This window comes from Scyliorhinus canicula, chromosome 9 (genome assembly GCF_902713615.1).
Source record: "Scyliorhinus canicula chromosome 9, sScyCan1.1, whole genome shotgun sequence".
NCBI lineage: Eukaryota > Metazoa > Chordata > Chondrichthyes > Carcharhiniformes > Scyliorhinidae > Scyliorhinus > Scyliorhinus canicula.
The window spans coordinates 165,660,536-165,673,036 of NC_052154.1; the positions used below are offsets into that span (position 1 = coordinate 165,660,536).

The 12,501-nt window shown below is 50.8% G+C and overlaps 1 protein-coding gene across 3 annotated transcripts in view; it reads right to left on the bottom strand.

Moving 5' to 3' along the window:
* The window catches only part of ric3a (RIC3 acetylcholine receptor chaperone a), a 105,756-nt gene that overhangs the window by 40,625 nt on the left and 52,630 nt on the right, over window positions 1-12,501 (bottom strand). For 2 of the 3 annotated variants that reach the window (XM_038808112.1, XM_038808113.1), the window contains exon 2: window positions 477-688. In XM_038808112.1, the coding sequence (XP_038664040.1) occupies window positions 477-688 (212 nt within the window). Of the gene's footprint in view, window positions 1-476; window positions 689-1,463; window positions 1,650-12,501 lie in introns of those variants that run through there. The other variant, XM_038808114.1, reaches the window with a different exon arrangement.

Sequence of the window (12,501 nt, forward strand, 5' to 3'; positions counted from 1 at the left end):
CCATTGGAGGCGGAGTATCACAGAGACCCCGGAGAATATCGGGTCGGGCCAGCTAATGATATGCAAACGGTGTCTACTGTACATGTGTTCCAGAATGCATGGACATCACTGTTGAGGTGCTGGAGTGTTGTGCTTTGGCGTCAGATTGGCGCCTGCCGCAATTTTGGTGTCGGAACCAATTCTCCGCCCAATCGCCTTTCCGGATTTTGGCATCGGCTAACGGAGAACGTCCCCCCCAGGTACAATTACGCAACAACGCAAACCCCACACTCCAAAAGGAGACTATCATAAGCTGCCCCACTTCCTTTCCCTCCCACCCATTTCCCTTAATTATGTTGCATCTCCTGTGCTTGACTTTTGTGCCATTTTATACTATTTAAAACACCTGCACAATGTCAGAAATAAGAAAAATAGAGGCCCGAAGAAATGATTTGCTTTGATCACATAGGTCATCTTGTAAATCATGTCCACTGTACCTTGAAGAGGATGTACAGAACGTACATAAACAATCCAAATCCATACACAGGTATGACCTGGGACATGAAGCTTTTGTTGCCACCGCCATTACTTCCAGCCTTTGCCTTGGCAACTGATTCTGCCTGATGGGACCCCGGGAAATGAGGATGTGCTGACCATTGCTGCGAGACCATTGGCCGCTGCCTCATGGGAGAAAATTGATCGAGGTTAGCTGCAAAGTAAAGCCAAAAACAGTTCATATTTACATTGTTGATTTTCAACGGCAGATTTCAATTTGTGCAAAGTTTCAATTCTGATGCTTTTGAATCTTTTACAAGAGCAATAAATTCCCAAACCTAGCTTGAACAGCTGAATCTCTGGTTGCAATGTTATTAGTCACATATATGAGTAGCAGTTACACAATTTAAAACTACATCACACTGGCTACCTGAAACCTAGGTTGGTGTGGATAGAGGTAGAAATCGATTGCCAGATTATGTGGTTCATTGGTAAAGTGCAGTAATATCAGTGAGCTGGGTGGTGATTGTTCTGCAGAATGAATGTACCGTTTTGTGGGGATGCAATGGGTCAGAATCAAGACATACCGCAAAGGTGTGAGAACTGAGAACAACCTTTTGGCAGTTGATAGTGATTATGAAAGCTCTGTGATGAATATGGATGCTTACAATCAGATAACACAGATGCAGCTATTATAAGCCCCAGTTAAATTACAGCAGTTATGGACACCACAAGTTGGGAAGGATATATTCACCTTGGACGAAGTGGAGCAAAGATTTACCAGAATGGCACCTGGACTCGAAGAGTTAAAATAACGATGAGAGCTTATGCAAATGATGACTTTCTAAATGCCAGGGAATAAAGCTATGGGGTGATTTGATTGGCATTTTAAGATATTAAGGGGAACAAATGGGATAAATAAAGATAACTATTTCCACTGGTTGGAGAGTCCAAGATTAAGAGGCATATACATAAAAATAGAACCTGACCTTTCAGGTATGAAATTAGGGAACAATCTGACAAGCAGAGGACGGCTGACGTTTGGAACTCACTTCCAGGATCAGCAATTGTTAATTTTAAACCTGACATTGATAGATTTTTGTTAGCTAAAGGTATTAATTTTACGTGATAGTAGCTGCCGCACTCCAGACCCAGCAGACCGTAAGATATCGCAGGAAAACGTCAGGCATGCGTCCAAACGTCATCATGCTTGCGTGCTACATTACGGTCGGTGAGCACTCACAGGAATCGAGACCACGCCTACTGACAATTAACCAGCCAGCTAAGGCAATTAAAAGGGTAACTGACAATAGGCAGGGGGGGGGGGGGGGGTCACTGCAATACCCTCCAGAGTGGTGGTTATCATCATTGTCTGCTGCACTCTACCTGGCACTGGCAAGGGGGGGGGGGGGGGGGGGGGGGGCACACACTCAAGGATGAGGTAACTCAGGCAGCTCCACACCCTTCAGCGTAACACTCTATAGATGGTTCTGGTGAGGAGCCCGGACAGGTACAGGGGGAGGTGAGGCAGATGTAATGAACCTTAAGGGAGGCAGGGACAAGATGGAGGCCTTGATTCAACACTCGGTGCCTGCCAAGGTTTGCCTTCAACCTCAGTGCAAAGGTGCTGTGCCATCTCCTTCACACACATTTCTGAAAATACAATGAAGTGACCCCAGCATCAACTCAAAACCTTTGGCTGGCCCGGCTATCTATCATAAAACACTGGCGAGGCCTGCACCTACGGAAAACATGAAGGACAATCAGGGCATTGAAACAAAGTCTTGATTCATATTTTTACCGGAGATGCAAGCAAGGAGCTAAAAATAAAGTTCTTGCCAGTTACACAAAAACAATGAATAGCACTAATGAAATCAATGAACGTTACCCATGAAAACCCATCCTGTGCTTATGGTGCTTTAAACGTACACTTGCGAGTGGCACATCTTGGTGCACCCCCACCCCCACCCGCTGGCAGTGACATTGGGGGCAGATTGCTGACTCTGCTGTCATGCCGGCCTGATGACCTTGACAGTTGTCCTCTGGAAGGCAATGCCTGAATAGGGAGGGTGTGCCCAGCGTCTTGACTGGGCATTCCTCAGTCTTGCAGCCTCAGAAGATGTCTTGATCACTGGCAGAGAGGCAGAGGAGCTGCCGCCCTCATCTGCAGCAACGTAGCAGGAGAACACAGACGACAGGCAGCTTGTCTGCCAGCTTGAGGCACATCTGCATCTCCCTGCCCAACATGGATGGATGGGCACCAAACAGAGAGACTAGGTGTATCATCCATCTCTCACACTGGTAGTGCATCCTGAGATCAATGGGGGTTCTTCTTCAGAAGTCCTCATGTGAGATAAGATAACCCTATATTATTTTCAGTCTCCGCCTGTCCCGCTTCTGTCCACAGGATTCCTGCCTTCCACCAAGATAGCTAACTCTCCATGACCCGAGGACCTTCCTCAATGTTCACACTCAAGCTCAAAGGTGTCCATCTCAAATGTGCTTAGGGTGAGCAGGTTGGCCACCCCACAATCCACTGCTGTACGCTCAATGGCATGATGGCTTCTGTTTTCCTATACATATAAAGGCCCACTGATTACTCCATTCTCTATCTGTAACACCAGACCATGCTCATGTACCTCACCCCATCCGCCCCCATGAACTATGTTCCCATCATCTTTGCCCACCTGACCCTTAGCTGGAACCAGGACTTCCGATCCCATCTCCCAGCCTTAACAGCCATAGGGATATGTGCTTGGTGTTACTCTGATTCTGACACCTCTGAGCACTGCCAAGCACGGCCTCCTTTCCAGACTGCACACTGCATCGTGCTAACTCGGTACTCATCCTTTTTCAAGCACAGAAGACTATTGAACTTTTATTGGCACTGTATCCAGGTGTGGCGCACCACGCCGTGCTCGCTGACCTGGGTTGCCACCTTTGCCCAGGCCTCAATTTGGTGGGATGGCCTCCTCTTGCCATTCAGCTGCAACAGGATGTTGCGTCTGGGTGGGGGAATTCATGACGTCATTGCCTCCACGAGAGTGCGCAGCCACTCGTCTGAGAAGCATGCAGCAGAGTGTCCACCTGCATTGCCCTCCCACCTGGCATGTTGACCAGGTGCTGCTGCCATCATTCTGTTGTTATTGGTGCCTCCTCTGTAACTCCAGGCTCCCTTCCATGTGCTGATACAGCCTCATTTAAACCTCCCACTGGATTCCCATTGGACCTGGAGCCCCCCTCACTACTATCTCAGCTGGCAGACCTTCTCCAATGAGGAAGCGCGATTTGCAAGGGGCAACTCTGAATTGGTCAGCCAGTGTAACATCAGATATTTTGGACTTGCGTGTGCAGAAGCGACCAATGCAGTCACTTCACGTCCCGCCAATCGCATGTCCAATGATCGTGAAATTCAGGCCATGAATATGTGGCAAAGCTGGGTTTGTGGAATTAGAGTGCAGATCCACGTGATCTCACTGAATGGCAGAACTGTCTTGAGGGATTAACTGGCCTGCTCCTGTTCCTATGTTCCAATGTGATGCAGTCAGCTCCTCAAAGACAAAAATAAAATATAAACAAAGGTAAGTGATTTAATTTGTTTTCGTTAATTATCTGAATGTTTAAAAATTAAATTTTGTCTTTTAGGAAAAAATCCTGTTAAATAAGGGGCGGTATTTAGGGCAGCACGGTAGCCTTGTGGATAGCACAGTTGCTTCACAGCTCCAGGTTCCCAGGTTCGATTCCAGCTTGGGTCACTGTCTGTGTGGAGTCTGCACATCCTCCCCGTGTGTGCGTGGGTTTCCTCCGGGTGCTCCGGTTTCCTCCCACAGTCCAAAGATGTGCAGGTTAGGTGGATTGGCCATGATAAATTGCCCTTGGTGTCCAAAATTGCCCTTAGTGTTGGGTGCGGTTACTGGGTTGTGGGGATAGGGTGGAGGTGTTGACCTTGGGTGGGGTGCTCTTTCCAAGAGCCGGTGTAGGCTCGATGGGCCGAATGGCCTCCTTCTGCACTGCAAATTCTATGACATCTATGATATTCTCCGATCCCGAATTCTTCGGCGCCAGAGATTTGGCAGGGGCGGGAATTGCGCTGCGCCAGTCGGCACCCCCCCCCCCCCCCCCCCCCCCCCGGCATGCGATGGGCCAAATGGCCACTCATTTTTGGCCAGTCCCGCCGGCGTATGTTACACCAGGTATTTGCCGGTGGGACCTGGATGCGCGAGCAGCCTCCGGGGTCCTCTGTGGGGCGCAGGGGGATCTGGCCCTGGGGGGGGGGGGGGGGGGTGCCCCCACGGTGGCCTGGCCCATGATCGGGGCCCACCATTGGGCCTGTGCCATGGGAGCACTCTATTGTTCCGTGTTGGCCGCTGTGGTCCTCTGTGATGGCCGACGCGGAGATGAACCCCCCCATGCGCATGCACTGGGATGACGCCAGCACCCACTGGCGCTCCCACGCATGCGCCAACTTGCGCCGGCTGGTGGAGGCCCTTCGGTGACGGTTGGCGTGGCGCCAAGCCCCTTCCCCGCCGGCCGGCACAGCGCAAACCACTCCGGGGCCGGCCTAGCCCCTGAAGGTGCGGAGGATTCCGCACCTTTGGGGCCGCCCAACGCCCGAGTGGTTCACACCACTCCTCTGCGCCGGGAACCCCCGCCCCGCCTAATAGGGGAGAATCCCACCCAAGGTTTCTACACGGGTAAACAGAAAAATGGTATTTTACTATTTAAAGAAGGTACAGTCAAGATAAATTTCCACAAGATGGAAAGGAAGGGCAATCAAAGCCAGAGTTCCTTCGATGCCAAAAGAGATAGAGAATAAGATGGAGCAGAGCCTTCCAGATAATAACCCAGACACCATTATCACCATCCCTGGGTGGTATGTCCTATCTCACGGCAGGACAGACCCAGCAGAGGTGGTGGCAGCACAGTGATATATGGTCAGGGGAGAATTGCCCTGGGAGTCCTCAACATAATCATCCAAATCCAACTCCGTTGGGCCGCCCATATGCTTAGGATATCAGAGTCCCGACTGCAAGGATCCCGAACAAGAGGAAGATAAAGGAAACTCTTCAAAGTCACCTTGTAGGCTTACCTCAAGAAGTGGCACATGGATGTCAAAGCCTGGGAGACCTTTGCTCAGAAGAGACCTATTTGGAGGAACCTCCTGATTGAAGGGTCACAATTTTTCGGCAACACCTGACGGTAAGAGAAGGCCCAGAAAAGGAGCCTGAGAAAGGGATATCCGTGACTTACCGTCCAAGGACTGATGCCATCTTTTGCAAACTCCTGCCAAGAGTGCGACTGAAAATGCGGCTCTAGGATTGGGTTCATCATAAGAACTTAAGAACTAGGAGCAGGAGTAGGCCATCTGGCCCTTAGAGCCTGCTCCGCCACTCAATGAGATCATGGCTGAGCTTTTGTGGACTCAGCTCCACTTTCCCACCCGAACACCATAAACCTTTATTCCTTTATTCTTCAAAAAACTATCTTTATCTTGAAAACATTTAATGAAGGAGCCTCAACTGCTTCACTGGGCAAGGAATTCCATAGATTCACAACCCTTTGGGTGAAGAAGTTCCTCCTAAGCTCAGTCCTAAATCTATTTCCCCTTATTTTGAGGCTACGCTCCCTCAGCCGCGCAAAGACCCACAGAAGCCGTGACCAGTAACATGGAGTATCTTAGATGGACAATAACACCCGTTCATGAATGATCACCACAATCTATCCATTGTCGTCCTTTTAATGGAATTAACAGCCTCATGACACACACAAGTTTAAAATAATATATCTCTTCTTTTCATTTTATTTGCATTTTTAAAATATTTATAAACGCTAAACACTAATAATATAAAACATTAACCTCCCGAAAAAATGTCTCTCCATATCCCTGCCTCTGCTAGATTGAAACATTTCCATGTAACTAAAAAGGTGTAAAATCTCACCAAATATCCTGGTAAATGGCCCAAGTTAGCGCTGTAGCTGGACCTCTCATTCAGCTGCCCCAACGCAGCACAGGGCTTCAAACTATCCCAAAAAAAAAACGGCTGGGAGTTTAAACTCTGTGATGAATGATTACTGCGCCTTTAATGTAATGATCCCTTTAAGATCGGGTTTGGAACCCTGGGAGACTCCGCCTGCGGCTCCACCCCTCAGGGAGCCATATATAAGGTAACGTTCAGTGGGCAGTGTGCAGTGAGCACACTTCTCGGTAGCTGATTGGCTCTCTGCTAATTAAAGCCTTTGTATTACCAATCATCTCTCTCGAGTTGTAATTGAGGGTATCTCAAACTCCACCGTGCACGTCTGCACGCCCACACTTCCGGGTCATCATGCTGCAGAGCACTCTGAGGGGAGGGGAGGGTGAATAGCCACTGGTTGTGGTCCATGCCAGTACCAATGACATAGGCAGAAAGAGGGATGTGGTCCTACAATCAGAGTTTAGGGAGCAAGGTGGGAATTTACAAGCAGCACCCTTGATCATTTTCTTCACTGTTACATTGCATTTTCAATTCTGAATTGCAGCTGTCTTACTTTGAGCCAAACAACAAAATGTGACAGAGAAGATGTTAAGTTACCAAGGTACATACTCCACACTGTTAAGAAATAAATATCATTTTAAGAAAGTTATTTTTTTGTGGGTGTTATGATTAAGATATGGCTTTATATTCCTTATGTTTTAATTTCATTTTTAAAGGTAGCCTGTAATTTGGTGAACTTGTTTAGATGCCTGCATTTTAATGAGGTTTTAACAACCCCTAAAACAAACACACGGTATAAAAAAATCTACTCTGTGGCTTAGCAACCAGGGACCCACACAGAAAAATCAGAGAAGTTTGAGTCAGTTGAAAGAAGGTAACCCAGGAGTAAGCAGCTCCCACAGAAACTGCTGAACGGGGATGAAAGGAGAGCAGCAAATCGCAGAAATCAGGGAGTGGGACAGATGAAAGTTCCAGGAAGACTTATCAAGAAACTAAAGTTTGAAGTCTGGAAAAAGGTTCTGTTCAGCAAAGATGAGAGTTAGGAACATGGAGCATCCCAATTAAAGATAGGGCCCGTGAAGGTGATCTAGTGACATTTCTGCGTATTTGACAGAGTGTGTGGAAGCCAGACTTGAATGCACATAGCGATTCAGGGAAGAGAAAAATCAGAAGGAGAGGTTGAAACCCTGGGGTGGGTCCTTGGTGAAGACATCCATGAGAAAGTGTTACTTGGGCGAAGATTCTAAATAAGGTTCTTTGAGAGCTCGTGTGGAAGACAGAGTTCCAGTGAGATGAGACCAGATGGCTGTGTGACAAACCTCAGGAGGGAATTGAAGGTGGCATCTGTCACTTGGTTTCAGAGAGTGTGGTGTGTGACCCCAGTTGACCTATTGGTTTTCATGAACTGTTTATTTACAGAGTATTGACAGTCAGAGAGATCTAGGTGTACAGGTCCACAGGTCACTGAAAGTGGCATCAGGTGGAGAAGGTAGTCAAGAAGGCATACAGCATACTTGCCTTCATTGACCAGGGCATTGAGTATAAAAATTGGCAAGTCATGTTGCAGCTGTTTAGAACCTTAGTTAGGCCACACTTGGAGTATCGTGTTCAATTCTGGTCGCCACACTACCAGAAGGATGTGGATGCTTTGGAGAGGGTGCAGAAGAGATTTACCAGGATGTTGCCTGGTATGGAGGGCATTTGCTACAATGAGAGGTTGAATAAACTTGGTTTGTTCTCACTGGAACGTTGGAGGTTGAGGGGCAACTTGATAGAGGTTTACAAAATTATGAGGGGCATAGACAGAGTGGATAGTCAGAGGCTTTTTCCCAGTGTAGAGGGGTCAATTACTAGGGAGCATAGGTTTAAGGTGCGAGGGGCAAGGTTTAGAGGAGATATACGAGGCAAGTTTTTTTACACAGAGAGTAGTGGGTGCCTGGAACCCGCTGCCGGAGTGGATGGTGGAAGCAGGGACGATAGTGACGTTTAAAGGGCATCTTGACAAATACATGAATAGGATGGAAATAGAGGGATACGGACCCCAGAAATGTAGAAGATTTTAGTTTACACGGGCAGCATGGTCAGCGCAGGTTTGGAGGGCTGAAGGGCGGGTTCCTGTGCTGTACTTTTCTTTGTTCTGATTTCTACTGAGAACATTGGAGCATGAGATAGATTTTTGTAACTTGTGTTATCCTTACAAATCTGCATATGTGTGTAAAAGTATAGCTGGGATGAAGGTGCAGTATATCAAGTTAATCTTTTCATGTATAATAAATGTTCCATTATTTTGTTCAAAGTTCATCGGCAGTCCTGTGACTCTGTTTTTTTTTGTAAATAATTTTTATTGAAATTTTTACAAAATACAAAATATAAACACCTTAACTCTATTAACAAACAACTGCGGTAACACCCCATGAACAATACCCCCCCAGCTTCAAGAGCAACTTCAAAAAAAAAGGAAAGAACGAAAACAAAGAACAAACAAAAAAAAACAAAAGAGCCCCCAGACAACGAAAGGGAAAGAGATAGCACCCTCCCCAAACCCATGTGCACAGTTCTCCCTCCCCCCAATCCTTACCCACCCCCCCCCCCCCCCCCCCCCCCCTCCCGGGTTGCTGCTGCTGTCGGCCTATTTCTCGACCGTTCCGCCAGGAAGTCCAGAAAAGGCTGCCACCGCCTGAAAAACCCTTGCACTGAACCCTCAGGGCAAATTTCACCCTCTCCAAATTAATGAACCCTGCCATATCAGAGATCCAGGCCTCCACGCTTGGGGGCCTCGCATCCTTCCATTGGAGCAAGATCCTCCGCCGGGCTACTAGGGACGCAAAGGCCAGAACACCGGCCTCTATCGCCTCCTGCACTCCCGGCTCCACTGCAACCCCAAAAGTTGCGAGTCCCCAGCCTGGCTCGACCCTGGATCCCACCACCCTCGACACCATCCTTGCTACCCCCTTCCAAAACTCCCCCAGCGCTGGGCACGCCCAAAACATATGGGCGTGGTTCACTGGGCTCCCCGAGCACCTAGCACACCTGTCCTCTGCCCCCGAAAAACCTGCTCATCCTCGACCCAGTCATGTGGGCCCTATGCAGCACCTTGAACTGTATGAGGCTAAGCCTCGCACAGGAAGAGGAGGAATTCACTCTCTCCAGGGCATCCGCCCACGTCCCCTCCTCAATCTCCTCACCCAGCTCCTCTTCCCATTTACCCTTCAGTTCCTCCGCCGAGGCCTCGTCTACCTCCTGCATTCATAGATCATAGAGTTTACAGTGCAGAAGGAGGCCATTCGGCCCATCGAGTCTGCACCAGCTCTTGGAAAGAGCACCCTACCCAAGGTTAACACCTCCACCCTATCCCCATAACCCAGTAACCCCACCCAACACTAAGGGCAATTTTGGACACTAAGGGCAATTTATCATGGCCAATCCACCTAACCTGCACATCTTTGGACTGTGGGAGGAAACCGGAGCACCTGGAGGAAACCCACGCACACACGGGGAGGATGTGCAGACTCCGCACAGACAGTGACCCAAGCCGGAATCGAACCTGGGACCCTGGAGCTGTGAAGCGATTGTGCTATCCACAATGCTACCGTGCTACCATTACCCGGTATATGTCCAAAATCCTCCCTCCTCCGACTCACACCCCCGAGAGCACCCTCTCCCGTACCCCACGTGGGGGCAACAAGGGGAACCCCTCCATCTGCCGCCTGGCAAACGCCCTAACCTGCATGTACCGAAACATGTTCCCCGGGGGGAGCCCAAACTTCCCCTCTAACTCCCCCAAACTCGCGAACCTCCCCATCACAAACAGGTCCCTCAACCTCCTAACCCCTGCCCTGTGCCAGCCCAGAAATCCGCCATCAATGCTCCCTGGGACAAACCGACGGTTCCCCCGTATCGGGGCCTCCATCGAGCCCCCAATTTCTCCCCTGTGCCGTCTCCATTGCCCCCAAATTTTGAGGGTAGCCACCACCACCGGGCTCGTGGTATACCTCGTTGGAGGGAGCGGCAACGGTGCCGTTACTAGCGCCTCCAAGCTCGTGCCCACACAAGACGCCGCCTCCATCCTCTTCCATGCTGCCCCTTCCTCGTCCATTACCCACTTACGCACCATCGCTGCGTTGGCAGCCCAGTAGTACCCACAGAGGTTGAGCAACGCCAGCCCCCCCCTATCCCTGCCTCGTTCCAGGAACACTCTTCGAACCCTCAGAGTCCCATGCGCCCACACAAATCCCGTAATACTCCTGTTGACCCTCCTAAAAAAGGCCTTCGGGATAAGGATGGGGAGGCACTGGAACAGGAACAAAAACCTCGGGAGCACCGTCATCTTAACGGTAAGTGCACCCTCCCCGCCAGTGACAGCGGTAACATATCCCACCTCTTAAACTCCTCCTCCATCTGCTTCACCAACCTTGTGAGGTTGAGCTTGTGCAGGGCCCCCCAGCTCCCCGCCACCTGGACCCCTAGGTACCTGAAGCTCTTCCCTGCCTGCTTCAATGGGAGCCTACCAATCCCCTCCTCTTGATCCCCCGGATGCACCACAAACACCTCACTCTTGCCCAGGTTCAACTTATACCCCGAGAAACCCCCGAATTCCCTAAGAATCCTCATCACCTCCGGCATCCCCCCCACCGGGTCTGCCACATACAGCAACAGGTCGTCCGCGTACAGCGACACTCGATGCTCCTCCCCACCCCACACCAGGCCCCTCCAGTTCCCTGACTCCCTCAATGCCATGGCCAGGGGTTCAATCGCCAACGCGAAGAGCAAGGGGGACAGGGGGCACCCCTGTCTCGTCCCCCGGTACAGCCGAAAGTACTCCGACCTCCTCCTATTTGTGGCTACACTCGCCATCGGGGCCTCGTAGAGCAGCCTCACCCACCGGATAAACCCCTCCCCAAACCTCTCCAACACCTCCCACAAATACTCCCACTCAACCCTATCGAAGGCCTTCTCCGCATCTAATGCCACCACTATCTCCGCCTCCCCTTCAATGGCCGGCATCATAATGACATTGAGGAGCCTTCGCACGTTTGTGTTCAGCTGCCTTCCCTTCACAAACCCCGTCTGGTCCTCATGAATGACCCCAGGCACACAATCTATTCTAGTGGCCAGGATCTTTGCCAGCAGCTTAGCATCGGCGTTCAGCAGCGAAATCGGCCTATATGATCCACGCTGCAGAGGGTCCTTGTCCCGCTTCAGGATCAAGGAAATCAGCGTCCGTGACATAGTTGGGGGCAGAGCCCCCCCCCCCTCCCTTGCCTCGTTAAAGGTCCGGACCAACAGGGGGCCCAACAGGTCCAAATACTTTTTATAGAATTCCGCCGGAAACCCATCCGGCCCCGGCGCCTTCCCCGACTGCATGCTCCCTATCCCTTTGACCACCTCCTCCAGCTCGATTGGCGCCCCTAGTCCCTCCACCTGCTCCTCTTCCACCCTCAGGAATCGCAGCTTGTCCAAGAAGCGCCCCATTCCACCCCCCTCCACCGGGGGTTCAGACCGGTACAGTTCCCCATAGAAGTCCCTGAAGACCCCATTGACATCTACCCCCCTCCGCACCACCTTCCCAGCTCTATCCCTCACTCCCCCAATCTCCCTGGCCGCATCTCGCTACCGGAGCTGGTGCGCCAGCATCCTGCTCGCCTTCTCCCCGTATTCATACACCGCCCCTTGTGCTTTCCTCCACTGAGCTTCCGCCTTTCTGGTCATCAGTAGGTCGAACCTGGCCTGAAGGCTACGCCTCTCCCCCAGCAATCCCTCCTCTGGGGCCTCCGCATATCTCCTATCCACCTGCACCATCTCCCCTATCAGTCTCTCCCTCTCCCTCTGCTCCCCCCTCTCCCTATGGGTTCGAATGGAGATCAATTCCCCCCTCATCACCGCCTTCAATGCCTCCCAGACCGTCCCCACTCGAACCTCCCCGTCATCATTGGCCTCGAGGTACCTCTCGATACACCCCCGAACCCTCCCGGCCACCTCCTCATCTGCCAACAGCCCCACCTCCATGCGCCAGAGCGGACGTTGGTCCCTCTCTTCCCCCAGCCCGAGGTCC